The 18,186-nt window shown below is 35.0% G+C and overlaps 1 protein-coding gene across 1 annotated transcript in view; it reads left to right on the forward strand.

The window, feature by feature from the left end:
- HDAC9 (histone deacetylase 9) overlaps window positions 1-18,186 on the forward strand; it is a 903,132-nt gene that overhangs the window by 862,103 nt on the left and 22,843 nt on the right. The window contains exon 26 of the mRNA XM_049642883.1: window positions 10,869-10,953. Within this exon, the coding sequence (XP_049498840.1) occupies window positions 10,869-10,953 (85 nt within the window). The remainder of the gene's footprint in view (window positions 1-10,868; window positions 10,954-18,186) is intronic.

Below are 18,186 nucleotides of genomic sequence, written 5' to 3' on the forward strand. Positions count from 1 at the left end.
AACTGTGGGATACTATTCGGATATGACAGTGAATAGAGGCATCTGTTCATAGTCTTCCTTCTTCCATTCATTAGCTGATATATTTTGTCATGGTAGCTTGGGATGAAATTCAGTAAATAGTGCGATAACATCAGGAATAATCTCAGAATCTAGCCTTCTTGTCCCTTTTATTTTATTCAAGTAATCCTTTAATATTTCATGTGGGCTCCATGGCCATGACTGTACCCTTTGTTTCTTGGTTCTCCTGATATTCTCATAAGACTCATTAGGTTTATATCACTCCTCTTGGCCAGAGATGTTTCTTTATTGCTATGTGATGTCATCCACATGTAGGTAGTGTGCAGGCAGACTCAATCTGAATAATCTCAGTAATCTGTCAGTGTAGTAACTTGATTATCAATGGAATCCATCCTGATTGACTTTTTTTTTCAATCTTTTTGGTCAAAGATTTTAATGACTTCAAATCAATAAAGAGGATTATTTTGAGAATGACTCATGAATCACAATATGGATAAAATTATAACCAGATTTACTTAAGCAATCAAATTAAACATATACAACTAATTGAAGACATCTCCAAGACAATTATTTAAATGAAAGTTGAGTTTTAACTACCATTCCCTCCTCACTAGGGAATTGATAATAGTTCATCAACATGGAAGGTCAGATCTATATGGCAAACTGCTTCCCTTATCCTCTTGGTCTTGATCACTATATTCTTCCAAAGTTTCACAATATTTTTCATCCTGACACTGAACCCTTTCTAAATTTTTTCTGTGTTGCTTTACATGTTATAGTGGGTCTTTCAGTCCCTTTGTAGGTAAATTTGTAGCCTGTATCTAAGAATATAACTTATTTTTCCTGAAATACCTACAATCTCACCTTTTTACTTAAATGCACCATAATATGTAGAAAAAATATGGAGTTAAGAAACAGATTTATTCCCCTATTCTTTTATGTCAGAAAACATATTGTCTTTTTAAAATGTTTTTTGATTGTAAAATACAATATTCAGAAAACTGTATAAGGTATGAATGCACAACTCAATGAAATACCACTAATCAAGCACATATATCACCACCAACCAAGTGAAGAAATAAAATAATGTCAGCACTTCAATAGACCCCATATTTTTCTTTTCCAATTAGTACTCCCCTTCTCAACACAAGATTTTAATTTACCAGTTTTTTAACTTTATATAAATGAAATCATACAATATCTATCTCTTTGTATATAACTTCTTTTGCTCAATACATGTTTATGAGATTCATTCATGTTATTGCAGCTAGCTATAGTTCATTCATTTGCATTATTATGTAGTATTATTACACTTCATAAAAGGAATATCTAAGAAAATGCCACACTTTACTTATTCTGGTTTTAATGACTATAGAGAATTTTTCCAGTTTGGGAGCCATTATGTACAATGCTATGATGGACTTTATATATATATATATATATATATATATATATATATATATATATTTATATTTATATATTTATATTTACATTTATATATTTATATATTTATATATTGATATATATATATATATGTTTCTTGGTGCATTTCTTTACACATTTCTGTTGACTATATATCTAAAAGTGGTACTGCTGGGATGTGGGATTTGTATGTGTTTAGTCTTTGTAGATAATAACAAACTTTTCCAGAGTGGTTGTCACAATTCATATTTACCAACAGCATGTGACTGTTTCCATTGTTTTACATACTTCCAGCATTTGGTATTGTCAGTCTTTTAAAATTGTTAGACATTCTGTTGTATGTGTAATAGTTTATCCTCATGGTTATGTCTTGCCAAAACACTAATGAAGAAGTAAAGCAGATCTTCATCTACTTTTTGATTATGTGTATATTCCGTTTTTGAAGTACCTTTTGTCCACTTTCAGATTGTCATTTTTCTTACTGATTTGAGCAGTTGTTTATGGATTCTACAGTTGGTTTCATGTGGTGAAATACCTTGTCTATTTACCCTTGTAATTGTGCCCTTTGAAAAATAAAAATAATTTTTAATGTCTAATCTGTCATTTCCTTTATGGTTAGCTCTTTTGTATTCTTTCAAAGTTTTCTTTGTGTATAGCCAAAGCTGTGTAAATACTCTCCTTTTTCTTTCCTTAAAGCTTTATTTTTGACTTCAACATTTAGCTGCATAGTCCATCGGGAATTGAACGTCTATATAGCACGAAGTAGAAGTTAAATTTGTGTGTGTGTGTGTGTGTGTTTTTAATGTGAATTAAAAGTTGATCCTGCACCGTTTATTGAAAAGACCATCTATTCCTTATGGCTGAGCATTAGTATCTTGTCTGTGTCTTCATAGAGATGCTATTGTATTCCACAGGTCTGTTTGTCTATCCTTTTGACAGTACTATACTGCCTTCACTACTATAGTTTTATAAGAAATCTTGATATCTGGTAGAACAAATCTCACATTTATTTTTTGTCTTCAAGACAGTCGTGGCTACATTTGTCCCTTCTGTGTTTTTATATAAAATTTTAGAATCAGCTTGTGCAGTTCCACAAAAGACATAAATGGATTTCGTTTGCCAATAAGAACAAAAGATTATCACATTATAATAAAAAAGTGCTATTTAAAAAGGAACACTTGTTATAATATAATAATAAAGTTTAAATATAAAAAGAAAAATTAAACTACAGAAATTAACTGAAATAAAGCTTGTGTGGCTATATTAATATCAGGTAAAGTGGACTTTAAGACAAAAAAATGAAGTAGAGATAGAGATGCTTCATGGTAGTAAAATATTCTATTAACTGAGAAGATGAAATAATTCAAAAGTAATGTATCTAACAATTCAGGTTCAAAACATATCAGGCAAAAATTGAAAAAAGCAAATGGAAAAATAATCAAAACCAGAATCATAATGACGTTTTAATATACTTCTCTGAAACTGATTGAGAAAGAAGATAATAAAAGAGGGTGTTATGTAGATTTAAATACTTTCATAAACTTGCCCTAATTGAAATATATATAATAGGCCATACCCAATAATTGCAGAAAATCATTCTTTTCAAGGACACCTGTAATGTTTTCAAGAACAAACCATATTTGGGGACATAAAGCAAATTTCAATAAATTTCAATTGGATTCATATAGACTATAACTTCTTACCATAGTGAAATTAAACCAGAATCAATATTACATAATACAAACAAATGGAAACACAATCCATGGTTATGGATTAGAAGACCTGATATTGTTAAAATGTTCATACTTCCCAAAGTGCATATTCAGTGCAATCCATATCAAAATCCCAATGGCGTATTTTACAGGAATAGAAAAAAAATAATTCATATGAAACCACAACAGACCATAAATAAACAAATCAGTCGTAAAAAAAGAAGAACAAAGCTGGAGTCTTCACACCTCCTGATTTCAAAATAGATTACACAGGTTGGTAATTAAAATAGTACGACAATGCCATAAAGGTAGACTTGGAGACCAAGAGAAAGCACATAAATAAATCTACAGACCTACATGGTTAACTGATCCATACATATACGGTCCCAAGAATACATATTGGAGAAAGTGAATCTCTTGAACAAATGCTGGGAAAACTGATATGTATTTATAAAAGAATGAAACTGGACCCTTATCTTATCTCATATACAAAAATAAACTCAAAATGTATTAAGATTTGAATGTAAAACCCAAAACTGTGAAACTCCTAAAAGAAACCAGGGAAAGTTTCATGACTTTGGTCTTGACAGTGATTTCCTGGATATGACACCAAAAGCACTGGCAACAAAACCGAGAATAAACAAGACTATCAGATTAAAAAGCTGTACAGCAAAAGAAACAATCAACAGAGTGTAAAGGCAATCTATGGAATTGGAAAAAATATTTGCAAACCATATATCTGATAAGGCATCTAAAAAATATAACAACTTTTAACACTATGGACTAAGGACTTGAACAGAAATTTCTCCAAAGAAGACATATACTGGCCACAAAGTATATGAAAAAATGTTTAATGTCACTAATCATCAAGAAATGCAAGTCAAAACCACACGGAGATGTCACCTCACATCTGTCAGTATGACTGTTATCAAAAATGGCACAAAGATGAGTGTTGGCAAGGACGTGGAGAAATTAGAACCCTTGCATGCTATTGGTGGGAATACAGAATGGTACAACTGCTCTAGAAAACAGTATACAGGGCCCTCAAAAAGTTAAATATAAAACTGCTGTATGATACAGCAAGATCAGGATCTTGAGGAGATAATAGCCCTCCCATAATCATTGCAGCACTACTTACCAAGGACAAGATGTGGACACAGGCTAAATGTTTACTGAAAGATGAATGAATAAGAAAATGTGGTAAATACATATTATGGAATACTATACAGCCTTTAAAAGGAAAGAAATTTTGCAATATGTGAAACATGAATGAATCTTGAAGACATTATGCTAAGTGAAACAGTCCATTCGCAGAAAGACACATACTGCATGATTCCATTTACGTGAGGTATCTAGAATAATCGGATTCACAGACTGAGAGGGTGAATGGCGGTTGTCAGGAATTGGAGGGAAAGATAAATGAGAGTTAGTAATCAATGAGTATAAAGTTTAAGTCAAGCAAGATCAATAAGCTCTGGTGATCTGCTCTATGTCATTATTCCTGGAGTCAACAATAATGTATTATACACTTAATTTTTTAAGTGGTTGGAATTTGTGTTAAGTGTTCTTACTACAGTAAAATAAAAGTAAGATACCAATGATGTAAAATAAAATGAAGTATAAAAACAAAACTAAAAAAAATTTAGTTATGTAATTTGAAATAAAAAACTAATTGGAAAAACTCATTTATTTGGAGATTTCAAAGTACAATATCTCATGTGCCAAAGGAATCACAGTATTAGAAAATATTTTGAGTTGAATGATTATGAAAATATGAAATATTAAAATTTGTGTCATGTATATAAAGTTGAATTTGGGGAAAATGTAAAGCTTTTAAATGTGTATATTAGAATAGAAGAAACTTTAAAATTAAAGATAGAAGTATAGAACTAAAGCAATTAGAAAATCAAAGCATGAATTAAACATGAAGTAAGCAAAAGATATGTATAGAGAAGAAATAATGAAATACAAAACAAATATATAATGTATAAGATATTCAAAACTCAAAGTTTAGGGGGCACCTGGCCGGCTCAGTTGGTTAAGTGTCCTACTTTGGCTCAAGTCATGATCTCACAGACTGTGAGTTTGAGCAGGCTCTGTGCTCACATGTCATAGTCTGCAGCTTGCTTCAGATTCTGTTGTCTCCCTCTCTGTCTGCCCCTCCCCCCTCTCACACTCTGTCTCTCTCTCTCTCAAAAAAAAATGAATATTAAACAAATTTTTTAAAAGGAAAAAAAGTGAAAGTTTAGTTCTTTGAAACAATTAACAGAATTGATAGAAATCTAGCAAGACAGACGGAGAAAAGTTATGCATTACCAGTACTTGAAATGAAAAAGTAGACTTACCACAGATTTTAATGTGTGGGTTACAAAAGAATATTTAAAAAAATGTTTATGTAAAACAATTGAAATTTTATTTGAAATGGGAAATTTCTTATAAAAATATAACCTTGAAAAAACTGAATCAAGAAGACAAAAAATTTGAATGATACTATAATAATTTACAAAACTGAATCTTTTTTTAATGTTTTTATTTATTTATTTTTTTTTTCAAACGTTTTTATTTATTTTTGGGACAGAGAGAGACAGAGCATGAACGGGGGAGGGGCAGAGAGAGAGGGAGACACAGAATCGGAAACAGGCTCCAGGCTCCGAGCCATCAGCCCAGAGCCTGACGCGGGGCTCGAACTCACGGACCTCGAGATCGTGACCTGGCTGAAGTCGGACGCTTAACCGACTGCGCCACCCAGGCGCCCCTGTTTTTATTTATTTTTGAGAGAGAGAGAGAGAGAGAGACAGAGCACAAGCAGGGGAGGGGCAGAAAAAGGAGGAGACACAGATCCAAAACAGGCTGCAGGTTCTGAGCTGTCAGCACAGCCCAACAGGGGGGCTTGAACTCGTGAGCCAGGAGATCATGACCTGAGCTGAAGTCAGATGCTTAACCAACTGAGCCACCCAGGTGCCCTCAAAATTGAATCTTTAAAGCCAAATTTACCAAGAGAAAGTACCATGGTGAACCCATATGGCTTCACCAGTGAATTCTACTATAATTTACACTGTTTCAGAGTAAGGGGGTAGGAGTAAGAACACAGCTAATTATTTGAGACCAGTATAATATGATACCCTAAACTTGAACAAACATTATAAGAAAGGAATATTATAGGAAAATTCTGCTCATAAGCATAAACAAAATTATAGCCATTCTTCAATATCTTAAAACCCCATAACAAAATTATGTTTAAGCCAGGAACATAACATAGTAACATTCCAAAATAAGTAATTATAATTCACCATATTAAGAGAATGATAAAGAAACATAACCATTTCAATAGATGCTAAAAAATCAGTTGGTAAATTAAACACCCAATTATGACTTTTGACGAACTAGGAATAAAAGGAAAATTTATTAACTTGATAAAGGATATTTATAAACATTCTGTAGTTAGCATCAGATTTAAGGGTGAAATATGGGAATTTTTCTTTGAAATCAAAAACAAGGAAAAGATGCTCACTTTTACTGCTTCATTTTAACAGTGCATTGGTGGTCCTAGACTGTGTAATAGGGTATGAAAAAGAAACAAAAAATAAAGTTTAAAGATAAACAGATGTCTCATTATTCACAGATGATATAATTGTGTATGTAGAAAGTCTATACAAAATTACTCATTTACACATTACTGGACTTAATAACTAAGTTTCAAGAATGGTCAGTTTAAGTTCAAAAATCAACTAAAACCTCAACTAAAAATCGATTACATTGATTTAAAAATGAATTATCCGTTATTCCTTCTAGTCTTTCACCCTAAAACCATGCCCCAACTACAGCAGGTAACCAAGAAAAAAACCTATCCCACTTAGATATGTTAGTTCTGGAGGCCAGAATAAAGACAACCTCTTTATGTTTTCTTTCAATTAATCTTTCCTTCATTCAACGTATTTTTTTTTAATATTTTTAACATTTATTTATTTTTGAGACAGAGAGAGACAGAGCATGAACGGGGGAGGGTCAGAGAGAGAGGGAGACACAGAATCCGAAGCAGGCTCCAGGCTCTGAGCTGTCAGCACAGAGCCCGATGCGGGGCTCGAACCTACGAACCATGAGATCATGACCTGAGCTGAAGTCAGACGCTTAACCGACTGAGCCACCCAGGCGCCCCCATTCAACATATTTTTTTAATGCCCACCATATACCAGGCTATATCTTTGCCTTTAAAGGGCTCACAACAAAGTGGAAAATGACAGACGTGGCTTACTACAAAAATGTGTAGAGTAAACATGAATATGTGGAAAGGAAGAACAGAAGTGGAAGCCATTTGACCTCACAGAGAATTTTAGAAAAGATTTCACAGAGCAGGCAATGTTCATATTGGTCCTCGGATGATTTAGCAAGGTTTCACCAATTCAAATAAGGATAGAGAAAATAGAATTTAGAAGAAACAGAATAAATAAAGGCATTAAAGTGTGGAAATACTGGGCGTATTTGGGAAACATAAAAGCTAACAAGAGTAGTTAGTAGATCCTCTGCTTGATTGATGTATACATCAGTTCTTATGTACCTAATTGCAAAATCTCTGTTTAGCCTTTTCTCTGTTCAGTTCTGAATCATGAAAATAATAAAGTTGATTTTCTTCTCTCATGAATACAGAGTAAATATTAAAACTCTTACTCAAGAGCTTCTCCAAGGATACCTTTGCCTATTTCTATAAATGCATGTTAGTCAACTAAAATGATTTTGATTAAATGGTCTGATTCTAAAGAATCTGAAAATTACTTATTTACAACATGGTAATAGCCACAATTTTATGGTGTTTTAAAATAGCTGTAATACTTAGAAATTACACGATATGTGAAACTTAGCAAACATTTGAATTATATCAATATGGTATTGCCACTTTCTGTAAAAAATATAGAAAAATGAATTTCCCTGTCGCAGTCAGAAAATTTGTATAAAGAAGTTATGTAAGTAATGGTTGCATTTAAGCTTTAGATATGCTGGATGAGAACTTCATGTGTCAAGAGGTTGTGTTAAAAATTATCTAGTGTATCTTCTTACTCCCTGATAATTATCATCACTTGATGGAATTGCTCGACAAAGATAGCATGATGGATGTGTGATATTTCCCTCATCTGCATCTGTTTTATCTTACTATAAGTTTTGCATACAAAAGTATTGTTTTATGTAAATTGCTTCCTTATTTATATTTTAATAACTCTTACTAACATTGATTAGCCTCAACAGCCAATGTTTTTGCTGTATCTTATCAGCCAAACCAAATACATAACAGAGCTTTACTGCATATTGTTAGTTTCTGTCCAAATTTAAGAAAAATGACTATTCATTTAATATTATTTCATTATAGTTAGTTATACCAATACTTATAAATATTTGTTAAATAGATGCTTCAAGCAGATATTTTAAGTGCTTATAATTTTGAATGATTAAATCAACAAACACTCTAGAAAAGACAACTCAATTCTGTGGTCTCTCTTATGAAAACAGACCCTAAATGCTACTTGCCTTCTTGCCAACTCAGAATATTACCTATTACCTTCTCTGCAGAGCTACCTAAGGAAAAATAAAGAACCTACACTGAGAACTTTCTGAATTCATCTCTGTCTGTGTGTATATCCTCAAAATGAAGCAAATTGCAGCAATTTATTGAAGATTAAATCCTCCAAATGGCATTCACCTAAAAACATGCAGGGAAATGGTTTGGGGGTTTAAATTATCAGTGTAATTGCTTTAATTCTCTAGGTTGCTTTTATAAGTAGACACAACTTTATCATATTTAACTGACCATTCCAAATTGAAGGTTTAGTGTGGTTTGTATTTTTACTCTCAACACCCTGAATCACATTTACGTTCTACATAACCCAGATCTTAAAAATAGCCCACAAACCTCAATGCAGGAGAATTCCAGAAATGAGGTTTTTACATTAATGATCTGCCTGTAGTTTTCTTTCCAGTAGCCTGCACCTTTTAATTTGTCAGCATTTTCCCCCTAATGGCACAGGAGAGCTTTTTGAAGAACTAAATATGCTGAAATCACCTCATTGTTTTGTTCTTAGATATTTGAACGTAGGGTGATGTTTCAAAAATTTTGTTAGTAAATTCTACCTGATTTCTATTAAAAATGTTCTTTAAGCTCTGAGACTGAAGTGAAAGGAGTATTTATAAGAAAGGTAGTTCAACCCTATCTGATTCTTGAGTAAGTTTTCCAAGTAACCTACTGCCTATGATTCATTACTTCCTTTGAGTTAAGAGGGTGTTAACTAGGGTAACATATTCTTGAAGATACTATATGAAATACCAGATTTAAAAATTGATTTTAACAAATTTTAAGAATTTGAGATTACAGAACCTTTTCACTGACACTTTTTTTCTCTCTTGCTAAACTGTATTGCAAATAACCTTTTGATGTTTTAAAGGTTTTTCTTTGGCAGCTGAAAAAAACCTTCTTGAAAGTTGTATTTAGTGAATTTACCCATATATAAATATCCCTGAGCTACTCAGTTATCCTATGGCATCTGGAAGAAAGGTGCTATTGTTTTAGATTCCATGATTGAAGTATAGAATAATCAATTCAGAGAGACCCTGGGGGGAAGATTCACTCACATATGCTGTGGAAACTTGGAATTCCTGAGTTTTTAGGTTTTTTCTACAGAAAAAGAGACATAGATGAGTTTTTCAGTACAATGTCTAGTGACATCGGTTCCTTTTCAAGCCATATTATAATTTGACCATAAGTTTGAATTTGTGACTACTAACTTCAGATTTTCTAAGAAAACTCCTTTTTTTTAAATACCTTTGTTACTATTACTTTCCTTGCTTTCTGGATTTCAATAGCTAGACAGCTATTTTGTTTGCAAGGTTCTGGGTGTGCGGTTTCTGCTGCTACACACCAAGCAACATCACCAAGGTATTCCCAGGATGCATCATCAGATTTAGTTCTGCCAGAACAATCCATAAATTATTTAAAGTTCCTCTTCATTTCTCACAAAGCAATGTTTGCAAAGCTTGTCCATGAAAAATCATTGTAATTCCAGAAGATCATGATAGATTTGCAAGACAGGAATTTGTCCTGTGCTTCCACATGGACTTCTGCCTAGTTATGAATATAGTAGAAGTTAAATGAAAAATGCACAGTTATTTCCCTTTTAAACATGCAGTTTTTTAGCTCTGGTTTTATTTGAACATTTTCTCTACCATTTCTTTAACCGCAATTGAGTAAGAGCAGCTATGTCTTATGGCTTTCTACTGTGAAGTGTCCGAAAGTGTAAGGTGGCCGGATGTAAAAATACTACGAAAGTATGGATAATAGACTGCCCACTTTCCGTCTACTGCAACTTCCCTGAGGTTTTGTTTGCAGGGCCCAGCTGCACATACAGACATGATGGAATTTGGTTTGTGAAGAACCCACAAAAATTACACAAATAACTCAGATTTTTAATGAATAATACACAGACATGCACCTGCTTCAGGGACTTCATAGATTAGTTTTGTGACCAATAGAAAAGCCCTTTGGAATTCAATTACATGGCTACAAAACAGAAAATAAAACTGGTTACACTTTTAGAACTGCTATCAGCAAAATGAAAATGTTAACTAGTTCTTGGGGCAGCCTTTTTTTTTTAGGTTGTTTCAATTTGCTTTGCTTCTGTCAGACTTACTATAAAGTCATAATATTCTGCTCTTTATTATCTACTGTTCCTGCAGCTGGAGCCGCTTGCAGAAGATATTCTCCACCAAACCCCGAATATGAATGCTGTTATTTCTTTACAGAAGATCATTGAAATTCAAAGTATGTCTTTAATTTTTTTTTATTTTCTAATCAGGTACAATTAATTAAACATATTGAGAATGAGAACACATGAAAAACATATTTGAGCTTCTCAAATATGAGAAACATATTTAGAATTCTAATTTACACACATTATGTATTTATACCTAAATGTGTTACTGCCTTGCTCTTAATGTGCTTAATCTAACCTTACACTGATAACTCAGAGCCTCTATATTTAGAACCATGTTTTTCTCATATTTTCCAAGTGCTTGGATTCTTTTTTTCATTACTACCACTAAGTATCCATTAAAAAATGAAATTAATATAGAAATTTTAATTATATTGTCTAATCTTAACTAAGGGTAAGTTATCTCCTAATGATGTCAGAATTAAGGAATCATTTACTGGTTTTCAGTTTGTCAAGAGAGGAGAAAGTTAGTGAAAAAGCCTCACTACTAGAAAATCTAGGGGTCCCTGGGTGGCTCAGTTGGTTGAGCCGCTGACTTCGGCTCAGGTCATGATCTCGCAGTCTGTGAGTTTGAGCCCCACATTGGGCTGTGTGCTGACAGCTCAGAGCCAGGAGCCTGCTTCGGATTCTGTCTCCCTCTCTCTGCCCCTCCCCCACTCATGCTCTGTCTCTCTAGCTCTCAAAAATAAAAATAAACGGTAAAAAAAAAATAAAAACAAAAGAAAAGAAAATCTGAACAAAGGAGGGAAGGTCAGAAACTTTACTATCCATTTCCCTTCACACACATAAACACACATACACACACTTGAAATCAAGCATAAATTAACACAAGTTAGCATGAAGGGAAAAACCAAATGGCAAAATTATGTGTGAAGAAGAATCAGGAAAACCCTTAGCTTTGCTATTGTCCTATAGAAGCATTTTTTAAATACCGCTAAAGAAACCACCTTCCAGCTTTCTAAGTTTTTTTGACTTTGCTAGCTCAGAAGCAATTTTGAGATATGGGTGTATGTGGGGTGCTGTGACTATTTACAAATCATGCCATATAGGAGCTCAAAGCAATCTCCACTTTACTTAATTTCATTATTGCCTGGATTGAGGGTCATAGGTTCCCCATAAATGTTTATTGGTTATATCATAACTGGAATAAAGTCCAAATTTCAAGGATCTTCAGAGACTAGAAATGTAAACATTCAAATATTTGGAACCAAAACCTGTCATTATATTGTCTCATTTCCATTGAGAGTAAATTAAGAGACTCTATTATATATTGTTCTGGATCTTAAGGAAAGGGATCTTAAAATGATCTTTAACAGCCTTCTCATATTCATCTACATCCACTCTAATACCCCTTTCAGGTAATCAATAGTATAAAAATACCTACTTTTTATACATATTATTTTCTTTTATTCTGAGCATTCTTTTGCCATTATACACATAGATTATTAAAAGTTATTGTTCTTATGTATCTTCTGATTGTATTAAGCATTCTTTAATACTTATGATATGTTGATAGAAGATAATTTCATCAGTCATCAAGGCACAGAAGTTATGAAGAAGAATAGGTAGAGTTTCTGGCATCAAAGAGTTATAGTCCAGTGAGTGAGAGACGCTTCAATAGATCCTTCCAATATGGGGTCATGAGGTGCACTGAGACAGTAGAGAAGGAGCATTCTCTTTCTTAAGTCACTTTCAGTGAGGTTGAGAGATACTAGAAAGTGAGGAAGGTTCAAGGAAGGTTCAGGGAAGGCCTGTTGGCAGTGATAGGGCCTGAGCTTGGTCTTAAGGACTGAACACGATTTGGGCCAGATGAAGAGCAAATGTTTGGAAGAGAGTAACAAAAGCAAGCTCTCAATTTTCGCATAGGTATGAAAAAATCACAGTGTACATCTTCAAAAACTGTACTGTTGCCTTTTGTATTAGATCTAATTTCCTGGTAATAACTTTCTACTGCATGACTTTACCACTGACATTTTTGAGTGATTTTTTCAGTCTGCTCTAGCCAAACAAACCTGTTTGTCTCTTGAAAAAGACTCATTCTACTATCAAAACTTGCTCTATGAGAATTCTACCACTGTGGATTGTGAATTAGTCTTCTGTTCTAAAATGCATTCCACAGCACTCAACACTGACAACTACCCCCATTTAAAATCCCCTGTCTTTCTGAACTCCTACTGAGGATTCCATCCAGCATTTGTAAACCCAATACTTCCACTAACTCTCAACACTAACATGTGGATTTTAATTAGTAGCATTTTTCCTTAAATTTCTTCTATTATTTGAGTTTTTTGTGTACTTTATGGTCTGTTAGTCTTGGTTCCTTCTTTTGATGATAGTCAGGAGTATGGGAATCACATCTTTTCACCCCTCCATGTACCTGTGGAACGGGTTGACAGCAGGGGAGATATTTAAAGTGCATAGGGGCCTGGGAATGGAAAGCAGGCAGAGTTAAGTTGGGAGGATTTGATCTTCAAGGCCCTAGGGAATGAGAGCTTGCATCAAAGGGAGTTTCTGAAAGAAGACCTCCTCTTTCTTAGCCATGGATACATGACATAGTGGGTACTGTTGTTGGCTACTCAGCAACAATGCCTTCCTAACTTCTACTCAAAAGAAGCCTGGTTTTAGTCATGAATCCTTGCCACCAGATACCATGCAACTCAGAGAAGATGAACTTATGCCCAGTTCCAGGGAAGCTGTTCTTAGTCTAAGCCTAAACTAGTTAACCCACTTAAATAGTGATTGGTTAAGGAATGGGGTATGTGACCCGATTTTGGCCACTGAGAATTAAAGATGGCTTCTTGGATGTTCAGCCTGTGCAGTCACATAACTCCACACTTATAAGGACCCAATGCATAGTTTCATGCTCTTCCTATTGTTGCCTTTAAATTCTTACTAAGTTTTGAAAAAGGGGCCCACATTTTTATTTTGCACTGGGCCCTGCAAATTATTCAGCCATTCCTGATAAAAATCAAGGTGTTAGTGATGTGAAAAGATATTTGCCAGGAAAGACTGATAGTAACATTACCACAGGGAGAACTCGAGTTGTGGTTAAGAAGGAACTGGTGAGTAAAGGTTGTAATGGGAAAGACAAATACAAGATGAGAATGATCTCTTGTCATTTGGGACCTGAAGTAGAAAACAGTGCAGAGAAAGTTGTTTGAGACTGTGGCTTTGACACTTTGTGGTACATTTTTATGTAGTTCTTTGAATTGTGTGTCTTTTGGGACCATTTGAATTGTATGTCTTTGGGGCCACTCTTCCAGACTAAAGAACCAGAAAAGGGCTGCATAAGGTCCATTAAGCAATAAAATAATGTGGGTGTTTCTGAGTAACAAACTTAATAATGGCTTGAGAAATTAAAATTATGGGCTTCTGCCTTAGCAAACAATGCTAGATTTCCTTACAAACTATAAAATTGTACTCTCACTTTTATTTTTCTCTGTTTTATAACTCACTCTTTCATTTCAAGTCCTCTTACAGGGCTTCAGGCCCTTGACTAGGCTCCTCTTTTCCCCTTTGGTGGGGAAAGTAGTCAGGACCCACTACATAATTTGCAGATCCCAGTGCAAAATGAAAATGTGTGAATACTTCCTTGTTAAAAAAATACTATAATTTCATGAAGGTGACAGCAGAGCACTGAATGCAACATGCGGGCCCTTCTGTATATGGGGGTCCTTTGCAACTGCACAGGTTGCCTTTAAGGTGGCCTTTGTTTAACTGAAGAACCCCCTCTTCACATATGTCTCTGAGCATCTCGCAGGTGCCTCCTTTTAACTTTGGGAGGTGTTTGAATTGTTAGTATAGGTTGTGAAGGATTCTTTTGTGCTACGGTTTGGGACTACAGTATCAGAAAACTATGTAAATGTCAAGAAGCAGGATTTGTAGCATGTGGGAAACATTCAGGCAAGTTCCTAGATAGCCTTGTCCCAAGACAGACAGCAAGGTGCTGACAGGCCTTCTGTGAATTTCTCTTTGAGAACAGAGCCCCCCAGCTGAGGGTATGCAGGTGCTGGAGGCTGTGATTAGCATTGGCCCTTTGCCTGGCCACATGTATGGGAATATTTGGCAGCAGGATCATCCCTGTTGTCCTGTCCTTGTTTATGTTACTCATTTAGCTAAGAAAGAAAGGCCTTACGAGGCAACGGCAGGGCAATCATTATTCCTGACAGGTAATAAAGACCCCTCCTGACAGGTTAGGGTCTGGTTTCATCTCAAGATGGCGGATGTATACAAAGATCAACTATGTTTGAGATGGTCAAGAAGCTTCTTGTTTGCACATGCTGTTCACTTTGGTAACAAGTGTTCTGCCTCATCCCTATCAAGTTTTCTAGACTTAGCTCAGATGTTATCTCTTTTGAGAAGCCATGTATGAGTCTCCCTTTATTGTTATTCTAGATTAGGTACATTTCCTGTGTGTTTTCATGGCAGAGATTGTTTTTGCTGGTGTTATTTGTTTTTAATTGCTATATTCTTTACACAGTGTCTGTCCAAGGTAGGCATTGTGCAAATGTTTATTGAATGAATAACAGTTGAATCAGTTGAATCCGTTGATCTGTCCATATTTGCCACATTTTTTTCTTAGCCCGGGTTAATTTTCTTAACTAACTAACATAACTCCTTGGCTAGCCCATGCAGATAAGAGATTGAGAAGAATAGGCAAATTATGTATGAGCTCTTTTCTTCTGTCTTCCTTAACCCATAATGATGAATCACTTCTAAGTTAGAAGGAACATGAATTACTTGTGAGCTACCACTTTCATCACTAATCTTAGAGGTGGCAGTTCTCAGAGCTGAAAGTAATAGTTTGCTGGTGGCTATAATCACCAGTGAGTGATGCCAGGTAAGAGTCAGCCCAGAGAAGGATAAAGAACCCTCATCTGTATGTTTCCTTTTCTAAAACCCACCCTAACAAGTTACAGAGTCCATTGAACTCTTCTTCCCTTCTTTTTCATTGTAAGGTGAGAAGCAGGGTTCCCAAATGACATTTTTCACACCAGTCCTGGCCCATGATAACATTTTTACTGATTTTGAAGGGAGGGATTATGAAGTGAGTTTTCCATAAAACTCAATCCATGTTATTTGAAAGACTATAATTTTAAGCTCTAAAACATATAATGAATGATATTGATATTGATCTGTGAAACCCCAAAATATGAAAACCACAAGTATAGAGCCATGGTTTCCTTTTACTTACTCACTTTTTAGTAAGAAGAGTACTTTTTAAGTGTCAACCAATTTTGTAGACCTCCTGAATGATAATAGTGATAATCATAGTATCTTTTGATTTGTGGATCAAGAAAAATATATATGTACACAAGAATTTGAGGATTCTTTACAAATTTAGCTACAACCCTCCGCAGCTGATAAGTTGAAAAACACCAGGATAGAGGATTTTAAAATGACAGTAACTCCTATATGATCCTCTCTACCACTCACAAACATGATGAGGAGCAAGTCACTTAGCTTCTCTGAGAAATTTCAGGAAGAATGGCATGGCATATCACCATACTGCTTTTCTAAATTGGAGCTACTGTGGCAACAAAATGGCAAATAAGAAGCAAGATCATTAAAAAAATGGTTGGGATTTTCCCACTCCACCCCCCCACTTTCATCTTTTCCCCACCCTAGTGATTCTTCCCTTGTTTAGTGAATTGGAGTCTTAGAATTCCATATTATGCCAATCACAGCACAATAGTTACATAGGCCAGAATAAGGAAAGGACAGTATTTGTCATGTATGTTATTATCAAATAACACCCATGTTTCCTGCATGTAAAATTTGTCAGTAGGCCCTATTTCTTAAAACACACACACACACACACACACACACACACGCGCACGCACACACACACACACACACACACACACGTATTGTTTAGGGCAATGAGAAGTGAATTTATGGTCCTCTGAATTTATTCCACTTTTGAGGCCAATATGAAAAAGAATACAATTTTCTCACTGCAGGAGAATATACTGTGGAACTAGGTAATTGACTATAAGGTAGTCACTGATCCACTGGTTTAGGCACCACAATGAAATAAGAAGTAACAACTGATGTTGCAAGGAAACAATGGCAAGTTAATTTTGTTGATTTCATTTCTACTCTATTTCCAAGGGAGGTAACTAGTTGGTAAAATAAAATATAAACACTGTTGATGTACCCACTAAGTAGATCATCAGAGCAGTGTAAGAGATTTATGTATAGTAATTAATGAAACAAAGCTATTAAAGTAAGGTAAGATTTATTCTAAAGAGACAACCATTGTTTTCTTTTAAGTGAAATGCCCTTCTCAGCCATCTCCTCCCATCTTTCTAATTCCCTTTATCCACTCCCTTATCAAGGAGAAGGGGCGTTTACATCACAATTAAGGAGAAAATCCAGATTGTTTCTAAACTGAAAGGAATTTGCATATATCTGTTGTGAGGAAACTGTCCAATATCTTGACCTCAGGGGCTATGCACATGGATTAAAGGATTGTTCCCCATATTGCAACATGCACTGCATAAATCATCTTGCAACCTTTACTAGGTTCTTTAACTCCATACCCAAAGCCTCAACCACATTAAGTTTTTTTTTTTTTCGCTCCTTCTTATTGTATTTTGATTTTCTACCTTTTTTTGATATATCTTTCTCTTTTCCTCTCTCCTCTACCTCCATCCTATTGAGATCCAGGAGAGAAGAAGAGATACCCACAGTGTTGCAAAGGTTTTAACTCAGAAGGATCTGAGGACTCATTTCAGTCAGGGAAGGAACATGCTCAAATCTGCACTTCACAAGATTATTATGCCTGCAAAAAGGACAGGAGATTTAGCATGGCTTATTGTCAGATGTGAGCAGTTTAAATCAGTCAGAAGAGCATGTGACTCATGGGGCACCTGGGTGGCTCAGTCGGTTGAGCGTCCAACTTCGGTTCAGGTCATGATCTCACATTTGTGGGTATGAGCCCCGCATCAGGCTCTGTGCCGACAGCTCAGAGCCTGGAGCCTGCTTCTGATTCTGTCTCCCCCTCTCTCTCTCTGCCCCTCCCCTGCTTATGTGCTCGCTCTCTCTCTCTCTCTCTCAAAAATAAATAAACATTAAAGAAAAAGAAGAAGAAGAAGAGCTTGTGACTCTTGATCTTGGGATTGTGAGTTTGAGCCCCAGGTCAGGTGTAGAGTTTTCTTTAAAGAAGAAATTTTGTTGATTGAAATGCTTGAAATTAGGGGAAAGGCATCATCATTCTAAATATGAGTTTTTCACTACAGTGAAGTCATGGAGGGACATTAGATTAAATTATTTATACA

This window comes from Panthera uncia, chromosome A2 (genome assembly GCF_023721935.1).
Source record: "Panthera uncia isolate 11264 chromosome A2, Puncia_PCG_1.0, whole genome shotgun sequence".
NCBI classification, from domain to species: Eukaryota; Metazoa; Chordata; class Mammalia; order Carnivora; family Felidae; genus Panthera; species Panthera uncia.